Raw genomic sequence first — 18,593 nt, forward strand, 5'->3', positions numbered from 1 at the left:
CCAACGGAGGGCTCGTAAGAAACAGCAGGTTTAAGAGTAGATTCAGACCTCCGATTCTGTACCGGTGTTCTTCCAGATTCCAACTGGCCTTTTACCTCAACGTCCTCTCCGTACCACCTCATGTATTATTCGATTTCCTTCTTATCCAGAAACATATCACGCTTCGGTGAGTCTGAGCTCAATGCCCGAGTGTCTGTCAGAGATTATCAGCAGTTCACCGCCCCATACCCCGGGTCAATTGCTACTGCCTGAGCTGCCATTTCCATGTAACTCGGACTCCTGCCCTGCTGTTCCTCACTGGGGACCCAACGCCCAGGTGTCTCTCTCACACACACTCGCTCAAACGCACATTGATCATACCCCGTGCCGACAAACCTGAACAGATGCACAGTCGTGCACACGATGTCCTTGAGCCTGGTGGGATGTGACTTCAGACTTTTGTATCTTCTGTCCGACGGGAGGGGGGAGAAGAGGGAATGTCTGGGGAGGGTGATTATGTCGGCTGCTTTATACCAAGGCGGAGGGAGGTGTAGACGTAGACAGAGTCCACGGAGGGGAGGCTGGTCCCTGTGATGTGCTGAGCTGTGTCCGCAACTCTGGGGTTTCTCGCGGTCACGGGCAGAGCCGTTCCCGTACCGAGCCGTGGTAGATCCGAACGGGATGCCTTCTGTGGTGTAGCGCACAAAATGCTGGAGGAATTCATCAGGACAGGGAACACCAGTGGAAAGGAATAAAGAGTCAGTGTTTCCTCAGGACTCTCACCCCAAAACATTGACTGTTCATTCCCCTTCATAGATGTTTTGATCGAGGCACGACTGCGCAGGTGTGTGGACGTCAGCGAGTTAGACCAGCGGGAGGAATTTAAAAGGAGCTTCAGAGAAATTAGAGTTTCTCTTCACTTTATTGATTGTTTTGTGAGAAAATCTCTGTGCACATCCACATCACAACATCAGAAACGGAAGAAGAAACTGTCCATTCGACCCATCCAGCCTGTCCTGTCAACACCATCATGGACGACCTGCCTTCAGATAGCCACAGGGTGCGATGGTGTCTGGATGGGACGTCGGGTTTGTTTAAACCCTCTGTTTCATGAGCGACTCTTGAGCTTCCTGCAGTGGGACATCTTCATTACGTAATTTGCTGACCTTTTTAGAATTCTTCTTGGCTCTAAACAGAAAAAATACTCTGCTGATTACAACTATCACATCTCTCATCCATCATGAAGGTCCCCCATCACGCAGGACATGGCCTCTTCTCTCTGCTACCATCAGGGTGGAGGTACAGGAGTCTGAAGACACACGCTTAAAGTTTTAGGAATAACTTCTTCCCCTTCACCATCAGATTTCTGAATGGACAATGAACTATTTTGCTCTTGGTTGCATTTTTGATATAAATACACCAATTCCCTGCCCCCTTGACTGTTCTCTCCTCATAACTGAACCTCTTCATCCCAGGGAGTATCTTGGTGAATCTCTCTTGTACCTTCTTCGGCTCTATCACATCTCTCCCACCGAGCGGAGACCCAGAAATCACCGTTTCTGTTGGCCTTGGTGTTTTGGGAACCCCAGTCAACATGCGACAGATAGAAACCTGTTCTCTACATCTTCGATCGTTTCCGGTAACGGGATGTTCCGTGTCTCCAGAAGGAAGAAGGCAGTTAATCCTGCGATTACAGCCACTCCGCCATATATCGTAGACGGCAAAAAGGAGATGTAATCGCCACTCATTCTTATGATGGGCGCCACCATTGCACCCATCCGGGCCATGGTAGCTATGAGCCCAATTCCCGTCTGCCTGTTGGAAGAGACACAGAGAAACAGAACGAGTTACCCATGGATCCCAGGTTGGGAACCCCTGCTCTAAAGTGAAAAAGGGAGAGTCAGTTTTCGGAACTTTGTAACTTATAGACATTTCTGTCGTGCACTGTCCGGCCGTCACTAGACAACAGACTTCACAATGTCCACTGTCTGTAAGGAGTGTGTCCGCTCCCTCGCTGGCCACGTGGTTTTTCTCCGGGTGCTACAGTTTCCTCCCACATTCTAAAGACCTTTGGGCTAGTAGGTCAATTGGTCACGTGGGTGTCATTGGTCAGCAAGGGCTCGTTGGACCAGAATGGCCTGTATCTCTAAATTAAAATTATGTTTGACTGCAGCCCTCCGGATGGTCGTCGGGAGCCCACCCCAACCGGGACGTGAGTTCAGTTCCAGACCCGGATCGGCCGCAGAGTGTCTGTGGTACTCACCGGATCACCGTTGGGTAAAGTTCACTGGCATGAAGGTAGCAGCCGCTGAAGGCGGCTGCCAGACATCCCTTGCCAAAGGCAGCGAGCGAGGTCCGGACAGTCTGCAGGTCTGCAAGGGAAAGAGAGGCGGCGGGCGGTTACTCACCTTGCAACCGGCAGGAGACTCGCTTTAGGCATCGAAATGCGTAAACAGCCAGAGAATAATTCCGAGGTTCCTGTGCCCAAGGTGTTGTTGGACTTGAGTCAAAATTGTTCCCATTGATGCAGTTACAAAGAAGGCACAACAATATATTTCAAGAGATTTCATGAGCAGTGTGAGGAGTCTTGGGATGTCACCAGAAACTCTCGCCAATTTCTACAGATGTACCATGGAGAGCAATCTAACAGGTTACATCACCATCTGCTATGGAGGGGTCACTGACGATCTCTTCTGCAGAAGCTACAACCCGTACAAGAGGGACCGTTACACCTGGACCCGAGGAGGACCAGTATCCGGGCAGGCAGGTTTTCTGGAGCTGTTCGGCTGGGTTCAAAGTAGTTTCGCCCATGACTGAAAGGGCTGGGGATGAGGAAGTTGGTTCACAAACGGAGGCAGTGTCGAGTGGGACTGCCAGCAAAGAGAGGCTGATGATGGGGAAAAATTGAGGTCGACAGGATATACAAGGCAGAAAAACAAATCAATACACACAGTGTAGCAAATAAGGTTCACACATTCGGATATGAACATAGCATGGCCTCAGCTTCAGCAGAAGAACATAGAATATAGTGAGAGACAAAAACAGCAAAACAAGCCCATCCTTCTCTCCCACTGTTCTTCACACCACAAAACAAATCTCGTCCTTCACTCGCATCGTCCATCAAACAACAAAGCAAATCCCATCCTTCACTCCCACCGTCCATCAACAACAAAACAAATCCCGTCCTTCACTCCCACCGTCCATCAAACCACAAAACAAATCCCGTCCTTCACTCCCACGATCGTTCAAATAACAAAACAAATCCCGTCATTCACTCCCACCGTCCATCAACAACAAAACAAATTCAGTCCTTCTCTCCCACCGTCCATCAACAACAAAACAAATCCCGTCCTTCACTCCCACCGTCCATCAAACAACAAAGCAAATCCCATCCTTCACTCCCACCGTCCATCAACAACAAAACAAATCCCGTCCTTCACTCCCACCGTCCATCAACAACAAAACAAATCCCGTCCTTCACTCCCACCGTCCATCAAACCACAAAACAAATCCCGTCCTTCACTCCCACCGTCCATCAACAACAAAATAAATCCCGTACTTCACTCCCACCGTCCATCAAACTACAAAACAAATCCCATCCTTCACTCCCACGATTGTTCAAATAACAAAACAAATCCCGTCCTTCACTCCCACCGTCCATTAACAACAAAACAAATCCCATCCTTCACTCCCACGGTCCATCAACAACAAAATAAATCCCGTCCTTCACTCCCACCGTCCATCAACAACAAAACAAATCCCGTCCTTCACTCCCACTGTCGATCAACAACAAAACAAATCCCGTCCTTCACTCCCACCGTCCATCAACAACAAAACAAATCCCGTCCTTCACTCCCACCGTCCATCAAACCACAAAACAAATCCCGTCCTTCACTCCCACCGTCCATCAACAACAAAATAAATCCCGTCCTTCACTCCCACCGTCCATCAAACCACAAAACAAATCCCGTCCTTCACTCCCACCGTCCATCAAACCACAAAACAAATCCCATCCTTCACTCCCACGATTGTTCAAATAACAAAACAAATCCCGTCCTTCACTCCCACCGTCCATTAACAACAAAACAAATCCCATCCTTCACTCCCACGGTCCATCAACAACAAAATAAATCCCGTCCTTCACTCCCACCGTCCATCAACAACAAAACAAATCCCGTCCTTCACTCCCACTGTCGATCAACAACAAAACAAATCCCGTCCTTCACTCCCACCGTCCATCAAACCACAAAACAAATCCCATCCTTCACTCCCACCGTCCATCAACAACAAAACAAATCCCGTCCTTCACTCCCACCGTCCATCAACAACAAAACAATTCCCGTCCTTCACTCCCAACGTCCATCAACAACAAAACAAATCCCGTCCTTCACTCCCACCGTCCATCAACAACAAAACAAATCCCGTCCTTCACTCCCACCGTCCATCAAACCACAAAACAAATCCCGTCCTTCACTCCCACCGTCCATCAACAACAAAACAAATCCCGTCCTTCACTCCCACCGTCCATCAACGACAAAACAAATCCCGTCCTTCACTCCCACCGTCCATCAACGACAAAACAAATCCCGTCCTTCACTCCCACCGTCCATCAACAACAAAACAAATCCCGTCCTTCACTCCCATCGTCCATCAACAACAAAACAAATCCGATCCTTCACTCCCACCGTCCATCAACGACAAAACAAATCCCATCCTTCACTCCCACCGTCCATCAACAACAAAACAAATCCTGTCCTTCACTCTAACGATCGTTCAAATAACAAAACAAATCCTGTCCTTCACTCCCACGATCGTTCAAGTAACAAAACAAATCCCGTCCTTCACTCCCACCGTCCATCAACAACAAATCAAATCCCGTCCTTCACTCCCACCGTCCATCAAACCACAAATCAAATCCCGTCCTTCACTCCCACCGTCCATCAACAACAAAACAAATCCCGTCCTTCACTCCCACCGTCCATCAACAACAAAACAAAACCCATCCTTCACTCCCACCATCCATCAACAACAAAACAAATCCCGTCATTCACTCCCACCGTCCATCAACAACAAAACAAATCCCGTCCTTCACTCCCACCGTCCATCAACAACAAAACAAATCCCGTCCTTCACTCCCACCGTCCATCAAACCACAAAACAAATCCCGTCCTTCACTCCCAACGTCCATCAACAACAAAACAAATCCCGTCCTTCACTCCCACCGTCCATCAACAACAAAACAAATCCCGTCCTTCACTCCCACCGTCCATCAAACCACAAAACAAATCCCGTCCTTCACTCCCACGATCGTTCAAATAACAAAACAAATCCCGTCCTTCACTCCCACCGTCCATCAACAACAAAACAAATCCCGTCATTCACTCTCACCGTCCATCAACAACAAAACAAATCCCGTCCTTCACTCCCACCGTCCATCAAACCACAAAACAAATCCCATCCTTCACTCCCACGATCGTTCAAATAACAAAACAAATCCCGTCCTTCACTCCCATCGTCCATCAACAACAAAACAAATCCTGTCCTTCACTCCCACCGTCCATCAACAACAAAACGAATCCCGTCCTTCACTCCCACCGTCCATCAACAACAAAACAAATCCCGTCCTTCACTCCTACCGTCCATCAAACCACAAAACAAATCCCGTCCTTCACTCCCACCGTCCATCAACAACAAAACAAATCCCATCCTTCACTCCCGATGTTGGGGAGGTCGAGAACGAGGGGTCACAGTTTGAGGATAGAGGGGAAGCCTTTTAGGACCGAGGTTAGGAAAAACTTCTTCACACAGAGAGTGGTGAATCTGTGGAATTCTCTGCCACAGCAAACTGTTGAGGCCAGTTCATTAGCTATGTTTAAAAGGAAGTTAGATATGGCCCTTGTGGCTACAGGGGTCACGGGGTATGGAGGGAAGGCTGGGTTCTGAGTTGGATGATCAGCCATGATCATAATAAATGGCGGTGCAGGCTCGAAGGGCCGAATGGCCTACTCCTGCACCTATTTTCTATGTTTCTATGTTTCTAAAACAAATCCCGTCCTTCACTCTCACGATCGTTCAAATAACAAAACAAATCCCGTCATTCTCTCCCACCGTCCATCAACAACAAAACAAATTCCGTCCTTCTCTCCCACCGTCCATCAACAACAAAACAAATCCCATCCTTCACTCCCACCGTCCATCAACAACAAAACAAATCCCGTCATTCACTCCCACTGTCCATCAACAACAAAACAAATCCCGTCCTTCACTCCCACCGTCCATCAAACCACAAAAGAAATCCCGTCCATCACTCCCACGATCGTTCAAATACCAAAACAAATCCCGTCATTCACTCCCACCGTCCATCAACAACAAAACAAATTCCGTCCTTCTCTCCCACCGTCCATCAACAACAAAACAAATCCCATCCGTCACTCCCACTGTCCATCAACAACAAAACAAATCCCGTCCTTCACTCCCACCGTCCATCAACAACAATCAAATCCCGTCATTCACTCCCACCGTCCATCAACAACAAAACAAATCCCGTCCTTCACTTCCACCGTCCATCAAACCACAAAACAAATCCCGTCCTTCACTCCCACGATCGTCCAAATAACAAAACAAATCCCGTCCTTCACTTCCACCGTCCATCAAACCACAAAATAAATCCTGTCCTTCACTCCCACGTTCGTTCAATTAACAAAACAAATCCCATCCTTCACTCCCACCGTCCATCAACTACAAAACAAATCCCGTCCTTCACTCCCACTGTCCATCAACAACAAAACAAGTCCCGTCCTTCACTCCCACCGTCCAACAACAACAAAACAAATCCCGTCCTGCACTCCCACCGTCCATCAACAACAAAACAAATCCCGTCCTTCACTCCCACCATCCATTAAACCACAAAACAAATTCCGTCCTTCACTCCCACCGTCCATCAACAACAAAACAATCCCATCCTTCACTCCCACCGTCCATCAACAACAAAACAAATCCCGTCCTTCACTCCCACCATCCATCAACAACAAAACAAATCCCGTCCTTCACTCCCACCGTCCATCAAACCACAAAAGAAATCCCGTCCTTCTCTCCCACCGTCCATCAACAACAAAACAAATCCCATCCTTCACTCCCACCGTCCATCAACAACAAAACAAATCCCGTCATTCACTCCCACCGTCCATCAACAACAAAACAAATCCCGACCTTCACTCCCACCGTCCATCAAACCACAAAACAAATCCCGTCCTTCACTCCCACGATCGTTCAAATAACAAAACAAATCCCGTCCTTCACTCCCACCGTCCATCAAACCACAAAATAAATCCCGTCCTTCACTCCCACGATCGTTCAAATAACAAAACAAATCCCGTCCTTCACTCCCACCGTCCATCAACAACAAAACAAATCCCGTCCTTCACTCCCACTGTCCATCAACAACAAAACAAATCCCGTCCTTCACTCCCACCGTCCATCAACAACAAAACAAATCCCGTCATTCACTCCCACCGTCCATCAACAACAAAACAAATCCCGTCCTTCACTCCCACCGTCCATCAAACCACAAAACAAATCCCGTCCTTCACTCCCACCGTCCATCAAACCACAAAACAAATCCCGTCCTTCACTCCCACGATCGTTCAAATAACAAAACAAATCCCGTCCTTCACTCCCACCGTCCATCAACAACAAAACAAATTCCGTCCTTCACTCCCACCTTCCATCAAGCCACAAAATAAATCCCGTCCTTCACTCCCACGATCGTTCAAATAACAAAACAAATCCCGTCCTTCACTCCCACCGTCCATCAACAACAAAACAAATCCCGTCCTTCACTCCCACTGTCCATCAACAACAAAACAAATCCCGTCCTTCACTCCCACCGTCCAACAACAACAAAACAAATCCCGTCCTTCACTCCCACCGTCCATCAACAACAAAACAAATCCCGTCCTTCACTCCCACCATCCATTAAACCACAAAACAAATCCCGTACTTCACTCCCACGATCGTTCAAATAACAAAACAAATCCCGTCCTTCACTCCCACCGTCCATCAACAACAAAACAAATTCCGTCCTTCACTCCCACCGTCCATCAAACCACAAAATAAATCCCGTCCTTCACTCCCACGATCGTTCAAATAACAAAACAAATCCCGTCCTTCACTCCCACCGTCCATCAACAACAAAACAAATCCCGTCCTTCACTCCCACTGTCCATCAACAACAAAACAAATCCCGTCCTTCACTCCCATCGTCCATCAACAACAAAACAAATCCCGTCCTTCACTCCCACCATCCATTAAACCACAAAACAAATTCCGTCCTTCACTCCCACCGTCCATCAACAACAAAACAATCCCATCCTTCACTCCCACCGTCCATCAACAACAAAACAAATCCCGTCCTTCACTCCCACCATCCATCAACAACAAAACAAATCCCGTCCTTCACTCCCACCGTCCATCAAACCACAAAACAAATCCCGTCCTTCACTCCCACTGTCCATCAACAACAAAACAAATCCCGTCCTTCACTCCCACGATCGTTCAAATAACAAAACAAATCCTGTCCTTCACTCCCACGATCGTTCAAATAACAAAACAAATCCCGTCCTTCACTCCCACCGTCCATCAAACCACAAAACAAATCCCGTCCTTCACTCCCACTGTCCATCAACAACAAAACAAATCCCGTCCTTCACTCTAACGATCGTTCAAATAACAAAACAAATCCTGTCCTTCACTCCCACGATCGTTCAAATAACAAAACAAATCCCGTCCTGCACTCCCGCCGTCCATCAACAACAAAACAAATTCCGTCCTTCACTCCCACTGTCCATCAAACCACAAAACAAATCCCGTACTTCACTCCCACCGTCCATCAACAACAAAACAAATCCCGTCCTTCACTCCCACCGTCCATCAACAACAAATCAAATCCCGTCCTTCACTCCCACCGTCCATCAAACCACAAATCAAATCCCGTCCTTCACTCCCACCGTCCATCAACAACAAAACAAATCCCGTCCTTCACTCCCACCGTCCATCAACAAAAAAACAAATCCCGTCCATCAAACCACAAAACAAATCCCGTCCTTCACTCCCACGATCGTTCAAATAACAAAACAAATCCCGTCCTTCACTCCCACCGTCCATCAACAAAAAAACTAATTCCGTCCTTCACTCCCACCGTCCATCAAACCACAAAATAAATCCCGTCCTTCACTCCCACGATCGTTCAAATAACAAAACAAATCCCGTCCTTCACTCCCACCGTCCATCAACAACAAAACAAATCCCGTCCTTCACTCCCACCATCCATTAAACCACAAAACAAATTCCGTCCTTCACTCCCACCGTCCATCAACAACAAAACAATCCATCCTTCACTCCCACCGTCCATCAACAACAAAACAAATCCCGTCCTTCACTCCCACCGTCCATCAACAACAAAACCAATCCCGTCCTTCACTCCCACCATCCATCAACAACTAAACAAATCCCGTCCTTCACTCCCACCGTCCATCAACAACTAAACAAATCCGGTCCTTCACTCCCACCGTCCATCAAACCACCAAACAAATCCCGTCCTTCACTCCCACGATCGTTCAAATAACAAAACAAATCCCGTCCTTCACTCCCACCGTCCATCAAACCACAAAACAAATCCCGTCCTTCACTCCCACCGTCCATCAAACCACAAAACAAATCCCATCCTTCACTCCCACGATTGTTCAAATAACAAAACAAATCCCGTCCTTCACTCCCACCGTCCATTAACAACAAAACAAATCCCATCCTTCACTCCCACGGTCCATCAACAACAAAATAAATCCCGTCCTTCACTCCCACCGTCCATCAACAACAAAACAAATCCCGTCCTTCACTCCCACTGTCGATCAACAACAAAACAAATCCCGTCCTTCACTCCCACCGTCCATCAACAACAAAACAAATCCCGTCCTTCACTCCCACCGTCCATCAAACCACAAAACAAATCCCGTCCTTCACTCCCACCGTCCATCAACAACAAAATAAATCCCGTCCTTCACTCCCACCGTCCATCAAACCACAAAACAAATCCCGTCCTTCACTCCCACCGTCCATCAAACCACAAAACAAATCCCATCCTTCACTCCCACGATTGTTCAAATAACAAAACAAATCCCGTCCTTCACTCCCACCGTCCATTAACAACAAAACAAATCCCATCCTTCACTCCCACGGTCCATCAACAACAAAATAAATCCCGTCCTTCACTCCCACCGTCCATCAACAACAAAACAAATCCCGTCCTTCACTCCCACTGTCGATCAACAACAAAACAAATCTCGTCCTTCACTCCCACCGTCCATCAAACCACAAAACAAATCCCATCCTTCACTCCCACCGTCCATCAACAACAAAACAAATCCCGTCCTTCACTCCCACCGTCCATCAACAACAAAACAAATCCCGTCCTTCACTCCCACCGTCCATCAACAACAAAACAAATCCCGTCCTTCACTCCCACCGTCCATCAAACCACAAAACAAATCCCGTCCTTCACTCCCACCGTCCATCAACAACAAAACAAATCCCGTCCTTCACTCCCACCGTCCATCAACGACAAAACAAATCCCGTCCTTCACTCCCACCGTCCATCAACAACAAAACAAATCCCGTCCTTCACTCCCACCGTCCATCAACAACAAAACAAATCCCGTCCTTCACTCCCATCGTCCATCAACAACAAAACAAATCCGATCCTTCACTCCCACCGTCCATCAACGACAAAACAAATCCCATCCTTCACTCCCACCGTCCATCAACAACAAAACAAATCCTGTCCTTCACTCTAACGATCGTTCAAATAACAAAACAAATCCTGTCCTTCACTCCCACGATCGTTCAAGTAACAAAACAAATCCCGTCCTTCACTCCCACCGTCCATCAACAACAAATCAAATCCCGTCCTTCACTCCCACCGTCCATCAAACCACAAATCAAATCCCGTCCTTCACTCCCACCGTCCATCAACAACAAAACAAATCCCGTCCTTCACTCCCACCGTCCATCAACAACAAAACAAAACCCATCCTTCACTCCCACCATCCATCAACAACAAAACAAATCCCGTCATTCACTCCCACCGTCCATCAACAACAAAACAAATCCCGTCCTTCACTCCCACCGTCCATCAACAACAAAACAAATCCCGTCCTTCACTCCCACCGTCCATCAAACCACAAAACAAATCCCGTCCTTCACTCCCAACGTCCATCAACAACAAAACAAATCCCGTCCTTCACTCCCACCGTCCATCAACAACAAAACAAATCCCGTCCTTCACTCCCACCGTCCATCAAACCACAAAACAAATCCCGTCCTTCACTCCCACGATCGTTCAAATAACAAAACAAATCCCGTCCTTCACTCCCACCGTTCATCAACAACAAAACAAATCCCGTCATTCACTCTCACCGTCCATCAACAACAAAACAAATCCCGTCCTTCACTCCCACCGTCCATCAAACCACAAAACAAATCCCATCCTTCACTCCCACGATCGTTCAAATAACAAAACAAATCCCGTCCTTCACTCCCATCGTCCATCAACAACAAAACAAATCCTGTCCTTCACTCCCACCGTCCATCAACAACAAAATGAATCCCGTCCTTCACTCCCAACGTCCATCAACAACAAAACAAATCCCGTCCTTCACTCCTACCGTCCATCAAACCACAAAACAAATCCCGTCCTTCACTCCCACCGTCCATCAACAACAAAACAAATCCCATCCTTCACTCCCGATGTTGGGGAGGTCGAGAACGAGGGGTCACAGTTTGAGGATAGAGGGGAAGCCTTTTAGGACCGAGGTTAGGAAAAACTTCTTCACTCCCACCGTCCATCAACTACAAAACAAATCCCGTCCTTCACTCCCACTGTCCATCAACAACAAAACAAGTCCCGTCCTTCACTCCCACCGTCCAACAACAACAAAACAAATCCCGTCCTGCACTCCCACCGTCCATCAACAACAAAACAAATCCCGTCCTTCACTCCCACCATCCATTAAACCACAAAACAAATCCCGTCCTTCACTCCCACCGTCCATCAACAACAAAACAAAACCCATCCTTCACTCCCACCATCCATCAACAACAAAACAAATCCCGTCATTCACTCCCACCGTCCATCAACAACAAAACAAATCCCGTCCTTCACTCCCACCGTCCATCAACAACAAAACAAATCCCGTCCTTCACTCCCACCGTCCATCAAACCACAAAACAAATCCCGTCCTTCACTCCCAACGTCCATCAACAACAAAACAAATCCCGTCCTTCACTCCCACCGTCCATCAACAACAAAACAAATCCCGTCCTTCACTCCCACCGTCCATCAAACCACAAAACAAATCCCGTCCTTCACTCCCACGATCGTTCAAATAACAAAACAAATCCCGTCCTTCACTCCCACCGTTCATCAACAACAAAACAAATCCCGTCATTCACTCTCACCGTCCATCAACAACAAAACAAATCCCGTCCTTCACTCCCACCGTCCATCAAACCACAAAACAAATCCCATCCTTCACTCCCACGATCGTTCAAATAACAAAACAAATCCCGTCCTTCACTCCCATCGTCCATCAACAACAAAACAAATCCTGTCCTTCACTCCCACCGTCCATCAACAACAAAATGAATCCCGTCCTTCACTCCCAACGTCCATCAACAACAAAACAAATCCCGTCCTTCACTCCTACCGTCCATCAAACCACAAAACAAATCCCGTCCTTCACTCCCACCGTCCATCAACAACAAAACAAATCCCATCCTTCACTCCCGATGTTGGGGAGGTCGAGAACGAGGGGTCACAGTTTGAGGATAGAGGGGAAGCCTTTTAGGACCGAGGTTAGGAAAAACTTCTTCACACAGAGAGTGGTGAATCTGTGGAATTCTCTGCCACAGCAAACTGTTGAGGCCAGTTCATTAGCTATGTTTAAAAGGAAGTTAGATATGGCCCTTGTGGCTACAGGGATCACGGGGTATGGAGGGAAGGCTGGGTTCTGAGTTGGATGATCAGCCATGATCATAATAAATGGCGGTGCAGGCTCGAAGGGCCGAATGGCCTACTCCTGCACCTATTTTCTATGTTTCTATGTTTCTAAAACAAATCCCGTCCTTCACTCTCACGATCGTTCAAATAACAAAACAAATCCCGTCATTCTCTCCCACCGTCCATCAACAACAAAACAAATTCCGTCCTTCTCTCCCACCGTCCATCAACAACAAAACAAATCCCATCCTTCACTCCCACCGTCCATCAACAACAAAACAAATCCCGTCATTCACTCCCACTGTCCATCAACAACAAAACAAATCCCGTCCTTCACTCCCACCGTCCATCAAACCACAAAAGAAATCCCGTCCATCACTCCCACGATCGTTCAAATACCAAAACAAATCCCGTCATTCACTCCCACCGTCCATCAACAACAAAACAAATTCCGTCCTTCTCTCCCACCGTCCATCAACAACAAAACAAATCCCATCCGTCACTCCCACTGTCCATCAACAACAAAACAAATCCCGTCCTTCACTCCCACCGTCCATCAACAACAATCAAATCCCGTCATTCACTCCCACCGTCCATCAACAACAAAACAAATCCCGTCCTTCACTTCCACCGTCCATCAAACCACAAAACAAATCCCGTCCTTCACTCCCACGATCGTCCAAATAACAAAACAAATCCCGTCCTTCACTTCCACCGTCCATCAAACCACAAAATAAATCCTGTCCTTCACTCCCACGTTCGTTCAATTAACAAAACAAATCCCATCCTTCACTCCCACCGTCCATCAACTACAAAACAAATCCCGTCCTTCACTCCCACTGTCCATCAACAACAAAACAAGTCCCGTCCTTCACTCCCACCGTCCAACAACAACAAAACAAATCCCGTCCTGCACTCCCACCGTCCATCAACAACAAAACAAATCCCGTCCTTCACTCCCACCATCCATTAAACCACAAAACAAATCCCGTCCTTCACTCCCACCGTCCATCAACAACAAAACAAAACCCATCCTTCACTCCCACCATCCATCAACAACAAAACAAATCCCGTCATTCACTCCCACCGTCCATCAACAACAAAACAAATCCCGTCCTTCACTCCCACCGTCCATCAACAACAAAACAAATCCCGTCCTTCACTCCCACCGTCCATCAAACCACAAAACAAATCCCGTCCTTCACTCCCAACGTCCATCAACAACAAAACAAATCCCGTCCTTCACTCCCACCGTCCATCAACAACAAAACAAATCCCGTCCTTCACTCCCACCGTCCATCAAACCACAAAACAAATCCCGTCCTTCACTCCCACGATCGTTCAAATAACAAAACAAATCCCGTCCTTCACTCCCACCGTTCATCAACAACAAAACAAATCCCGTCATTCACTCTCACCGTCCATCAACAACAAAACAAATCCCGTCCTTCACTCCCACCGTCCATCAAACCACAAAACAAATCCCATCCTTCACTCCCACGATCGTTCAAATAACAAAACAAATCCCGTCCTTCACTCCCATCGTCCATCAACAACAAAACAAATCCTGTCCTTCACTCCCACCGTCCATCAACAACAAAATGAATCCCGTCCTTCACTCCCAACGTCCATCAACAACAAAACAAATCCCGTCCTTCACTCCTACCGTCCATCAAACCACAAAACAAATCCCGTCCTTCACTCCCACCGTCCATCAACAACAAAACAAATCCCATCCTTCACTCCCGATGTTGGGGAGGTCGAGAACGAGGGGTCACAGTTTGAGGATAGAGGGGAAGCCTTTTAGGACCGAGGTTAGGAAAAACTTCTTCACACAGAGAGTGGTGAATCTGTGGAATTCTCTGCCACAGCAAACTGTTGAGGCCAGTTCATTAGCTATGTTTAAAAGGAAGTTAGATATGGCCCTTGTGGCTACAGGGATCACGGGGTATGGAGGGAAGGCTGGGTTCTGAGTTGGATGATCAGCCATGATCATAATAAATGGCGGTGCAGGCTCGAAGGGCCGAATGGCCTACTCCTGCACCTATTTTCTATGTTTCTATGTTTCTAAAACAAATCCCGTCCTTCACTCTCACGATCGTTCAAATAACAAAACAAATCCCGTCATTCTCTCCCACCGTCCATCAACAACAAAACAAATTCCGTCCTTCTCTCCCACCGTCCATCAACAACAAAACAAATCCCATCCTTCACTCCCACCGTCCATCAACAACAAAACAAATCCCGTCATTCACTCCCACTGTCCATCAACAACAAAACAAATCCCGTCCTTCACTCCCACCGTCCATCAAACCACAAAAGAAATCCCGTCCATCACTCCCACGATCGTTCAAATACCAAAACAAATCCCGTCATTCACTCCCACCGTCCATCAACAACAAAACAAATTCCGTCCTTCTCTCCCACCGTCCATCAACAACAAAACAAATCCCATCCGTCACTCCCACTGTCCATCAACAACAAAACAAATCCCGTCCTTCACTCCCACCGTCCATCAACAACAATCAAATCCCGTCATTCACTCCCACCGTCCATCAACAACAAAACAAATCCCGTCCTTCACTTCCACCGTCCATCAAACCACAAAACAAATCCCGTCCTTCACTCCCACGATCGTCCAAATAACAAAACAAATCCCGTCCTTCACTTCCACCGTCCATCAAACCACAAAATAAATCCTGTCCTTCACTCCCACGTTCGTTCAATTAACAAAACAAATCCCATCCTTCACTCCCACCGTCCATCAACTACAAAACAAATCCCGTCCTTCACTCCCACTGTCCATCAACAACAAAACAAGTCCCGTCCTTCACTCCCACCGTCCAACAACAACAAAACAAATGCCGTCCTGCACTCCCACCGTCCATCAACAACAAAACAAATCCCGTCCTTCACTCCCACCATCCATTAAACCACAAAACAAATTCCGTCCTTCACTCCCACCGTCCATCAACAACAAAACAATCCCATCCTTCACTCCCACCGTCCATCAACAACAAAACAAATCCCGTCCTTCACTCCCACCATCCATCAACAACAAAACAAATCCCGTCCTTCACTCCCACCGTCCATCAAACCACAAAAGAAATCCCGTCCTTCTCTCCCACCGTCCATCAACAACAAAACAAATCCCATCCTTCACTCCCACCGTCCATCAACAACAAAACAAATCCCGTCATTCACTCCCACCGTCCATCAACAACAAAACAAATCCCGACCTTCACTCCCACCGTCCATCAAACCACAAAACAAATCCCGTCCTTCACTCCCACGATCGTTCAAATAACAAAACAAATCCCGTCCTTCACTCCCACCGTCCATCAAACCACAAAATAAATCCCGTCCTTCACTCCCACGATCGTTCAAATAACAAAACAAATCCCGTCCTTCACTCCCACCGTCCATCAACAACAAAACAAATCCCGTCCTTCACTCCCACTGTCCATCAACAACAAAACAAATCCCGTCCTTCACTCCCACCGTCCATCAACAACAAAACAAATCCCGTCATTCACTCCCACCGTCCATCAACAACAAAACAAATCCCGTCCTTCACTCCCACCGTCCATCAAACCACAAAACAAATCCCGTCCTTCACTCCCACCGTCCATCAAACCACAAAACAAATCCCGTCCTTCACTCCCACGATCGTTCAAATAACAAAACAAATCCCGTCCTTCACTCCCACCGTCCATCAACAACAAAACAAATTCCGTCCTTCACTCCCACCTTCCATCAAGCCACAAAATAAATCCCGTCCTTCACTCCCACGATCGTTCAAATAACAAAACAAATCCCGTCCTTCACTCCCACCGTCCATCAACAACAAAACAAATCCCGTCCTTCACTCCCACTGTCCATCAACAACAAAACAAATCCCGTCCTTCACTCCCACCGTCCAACAACAACAAAACAAATCCCGTCCTTCACTCCCACCGTCCATCAACAACAAAACAAATCCCGTCCTTCACTCCCACCATCCATTAAACCACAAAACAAATCCCGTACTTCACTCCCACGATCGTTCAAATAACAAAACAAATCCCGTCCTTCACTCCCACCGTCCATCAACAACAAAACAAATTCCGTCCTTCACTCCCACCGTCCATCAAACCACAAAATAAATCCCGTCCTTCACTCCCACGATCGTTCAAATAACAAAACAAATCCCGTCCTTCACTCCCACCGTCCATCAACAACAAAACAAATCCCGTCCTTCACTCCCACTGTCCATCAACAACAAAACAAATCCCGTCCTTCACTCCCACCGTCCATCAACAACAAAACAAATCCCGTCCTTCACTCCCACCATCCATTAAACCACAAAACAAATTCCGTCCTTCACTCCCTCCGTCCATCAACAACAAAACAATCCCATCCTTCACTCCCACCGTCCATCAACAACAAAACAAATCCCGTCCTTCACTCCCACCATCCATCAACAACAAAACAAATCCCGTCCTTCACTCCCACCGTCCATCAAACCACAAAACAAATCCCGTCCTTCACTCCCACTGTCCATCAACAACAAAACAAATCCCGTCCTTCACTCCCACGATCGTTCAAATAACAAAACAAATCCTGTCCTTCACTCCCACGATCGTTCAAATAACAAAACAAATCCCGTCCTTCACTCCCACCGTCCATCAAACCACAAAACAAATCCCGTCCTTCACTCCCACTGTCCATCAACAACAAAACAAATCCCGTCCTTCACTCTAACGATCGTTCAAATAACAAAACAAATCCTGTCCTTCACTCCCACGATCGTTCAAATAACAAAACAAATCCCGTCCTTCACTCCCGCCGTCCATCAACAACAAAACAAATTCCGTCCTTCACTCCCACTGTCCATCAAACCACAAAACAAATCCCGTACTTCACTCCCACCGTCCATCAACAACAAAACAAATCCCGTCCTTCACTCCCACCGTCCATCAACAACAAATCAAATCCCGTCCTTCACTCCCACCGTCCATCAAACCACAAATCAAATCCCGTCCTTCACTCCCACCGTCCATCAACAACAAAACAAATCCCGTCCTTCACTCCCACCGTCCATCAACAAAAAAACAAATCCCGTCCATCAAACCACAAAACAAATCCCGTCCTTCACTCCCACGATCGTTCAAATAACAAAACAAATCCCGTCCTTCACTCCCACCGTCCATCAACAACAAAACTAATTCCGTCCTTCACTGCCACCGTCCATCAAACCACAAAATAAATCCCGTCCTTCACTCCCACGATCGTTCAAATAACAAAACAAATCCCGTCCTTCACTCCCACCGTCCATCAACAACAAAACAAATCCCGTCCTTCACTCCCACCATCCATTAAACCACAAAACAAATTCCGTCCTTCACTTCCACCGTCCATCAACAACAAAACAATCCCATCCTTCACTCCCACCGTCCATCAACAACAAAACAAATCCCGTCCTTCACTCCCACCGTCCATCAACAACAAAACCAATCCCGTCCTTCACTCCCACCATCCATCAACAACTAAACAAATCCCGTCCTTCACTCCCACCGTCCAT

The 18,593-nt window shown here is 47.3% G+C and overlaps 2 protein-coding genes across 4 annotated transcripts in view; both read right to left on the reverse strand.

Annotated features, from left to right (window-relative positions):
• LOC134339595 (solute carrier family 22 member 6-A-like) overlaps nt 1–499 on the reverse strand; it is a 30,666-nt gene extending 30,167 nt beyond the window's left edge. Inside the window, exon 1 of one of the 2 annotated variants that reach the window (XM_063036243.1) lies at nt 376–499. The gene's annotated coding sequence lies outside the window, so the exon portion shown is untranslated. The remainder of the gene's footprint in view (nt 1–375) is intronic. The other variant, XM_063036241.1, reaches the window with a different exon arrangement.
• The window catches only part of LOC134339594 (solute carrier family 22 member 6-A-like), a 71,658-nt gene continuing 53,496 nt past the window's right edge, over nt 432–18,593 (reverse strand). For both annotated transcript variants that reach the window (XM_063036239.1, XM_063036238.1), the window contains exons 8-10: nt 2,243–2,351; nt 1,591–1,794; nt 432–1,167 (exon numbers count right to left, since the gene is read on the reverse strand). In XM_063036239.1, coding sequence (XP_062892309.1) covers nt 1,074–1,167; nt 1,591–1,794; nt 2,243–2,351 — 407 coding nt within the window. In that variant the 3' untranslated portion in view covers nt 432–1,073. The remainder of the gene's footprint in view (nt 1,168–1,590; nt 1,795–2,242; nt 2,352–18,593) is intronic.

This window comes from Mobula hypostoma, chromosome 30, assembly GCF_963921235.1.
Source record: "Mobula hypostoma chromosome 30, sMobHyp1.1, whole genome shotgun sequence".
Classification (NCBI taxonomy): domain Eukaryota; kingdom Metazoa; phylum Chordata; class Chondrichthyes; order Myliobatiformes; family Myliobatidae; genus Mobula; species Mobula hypostoma.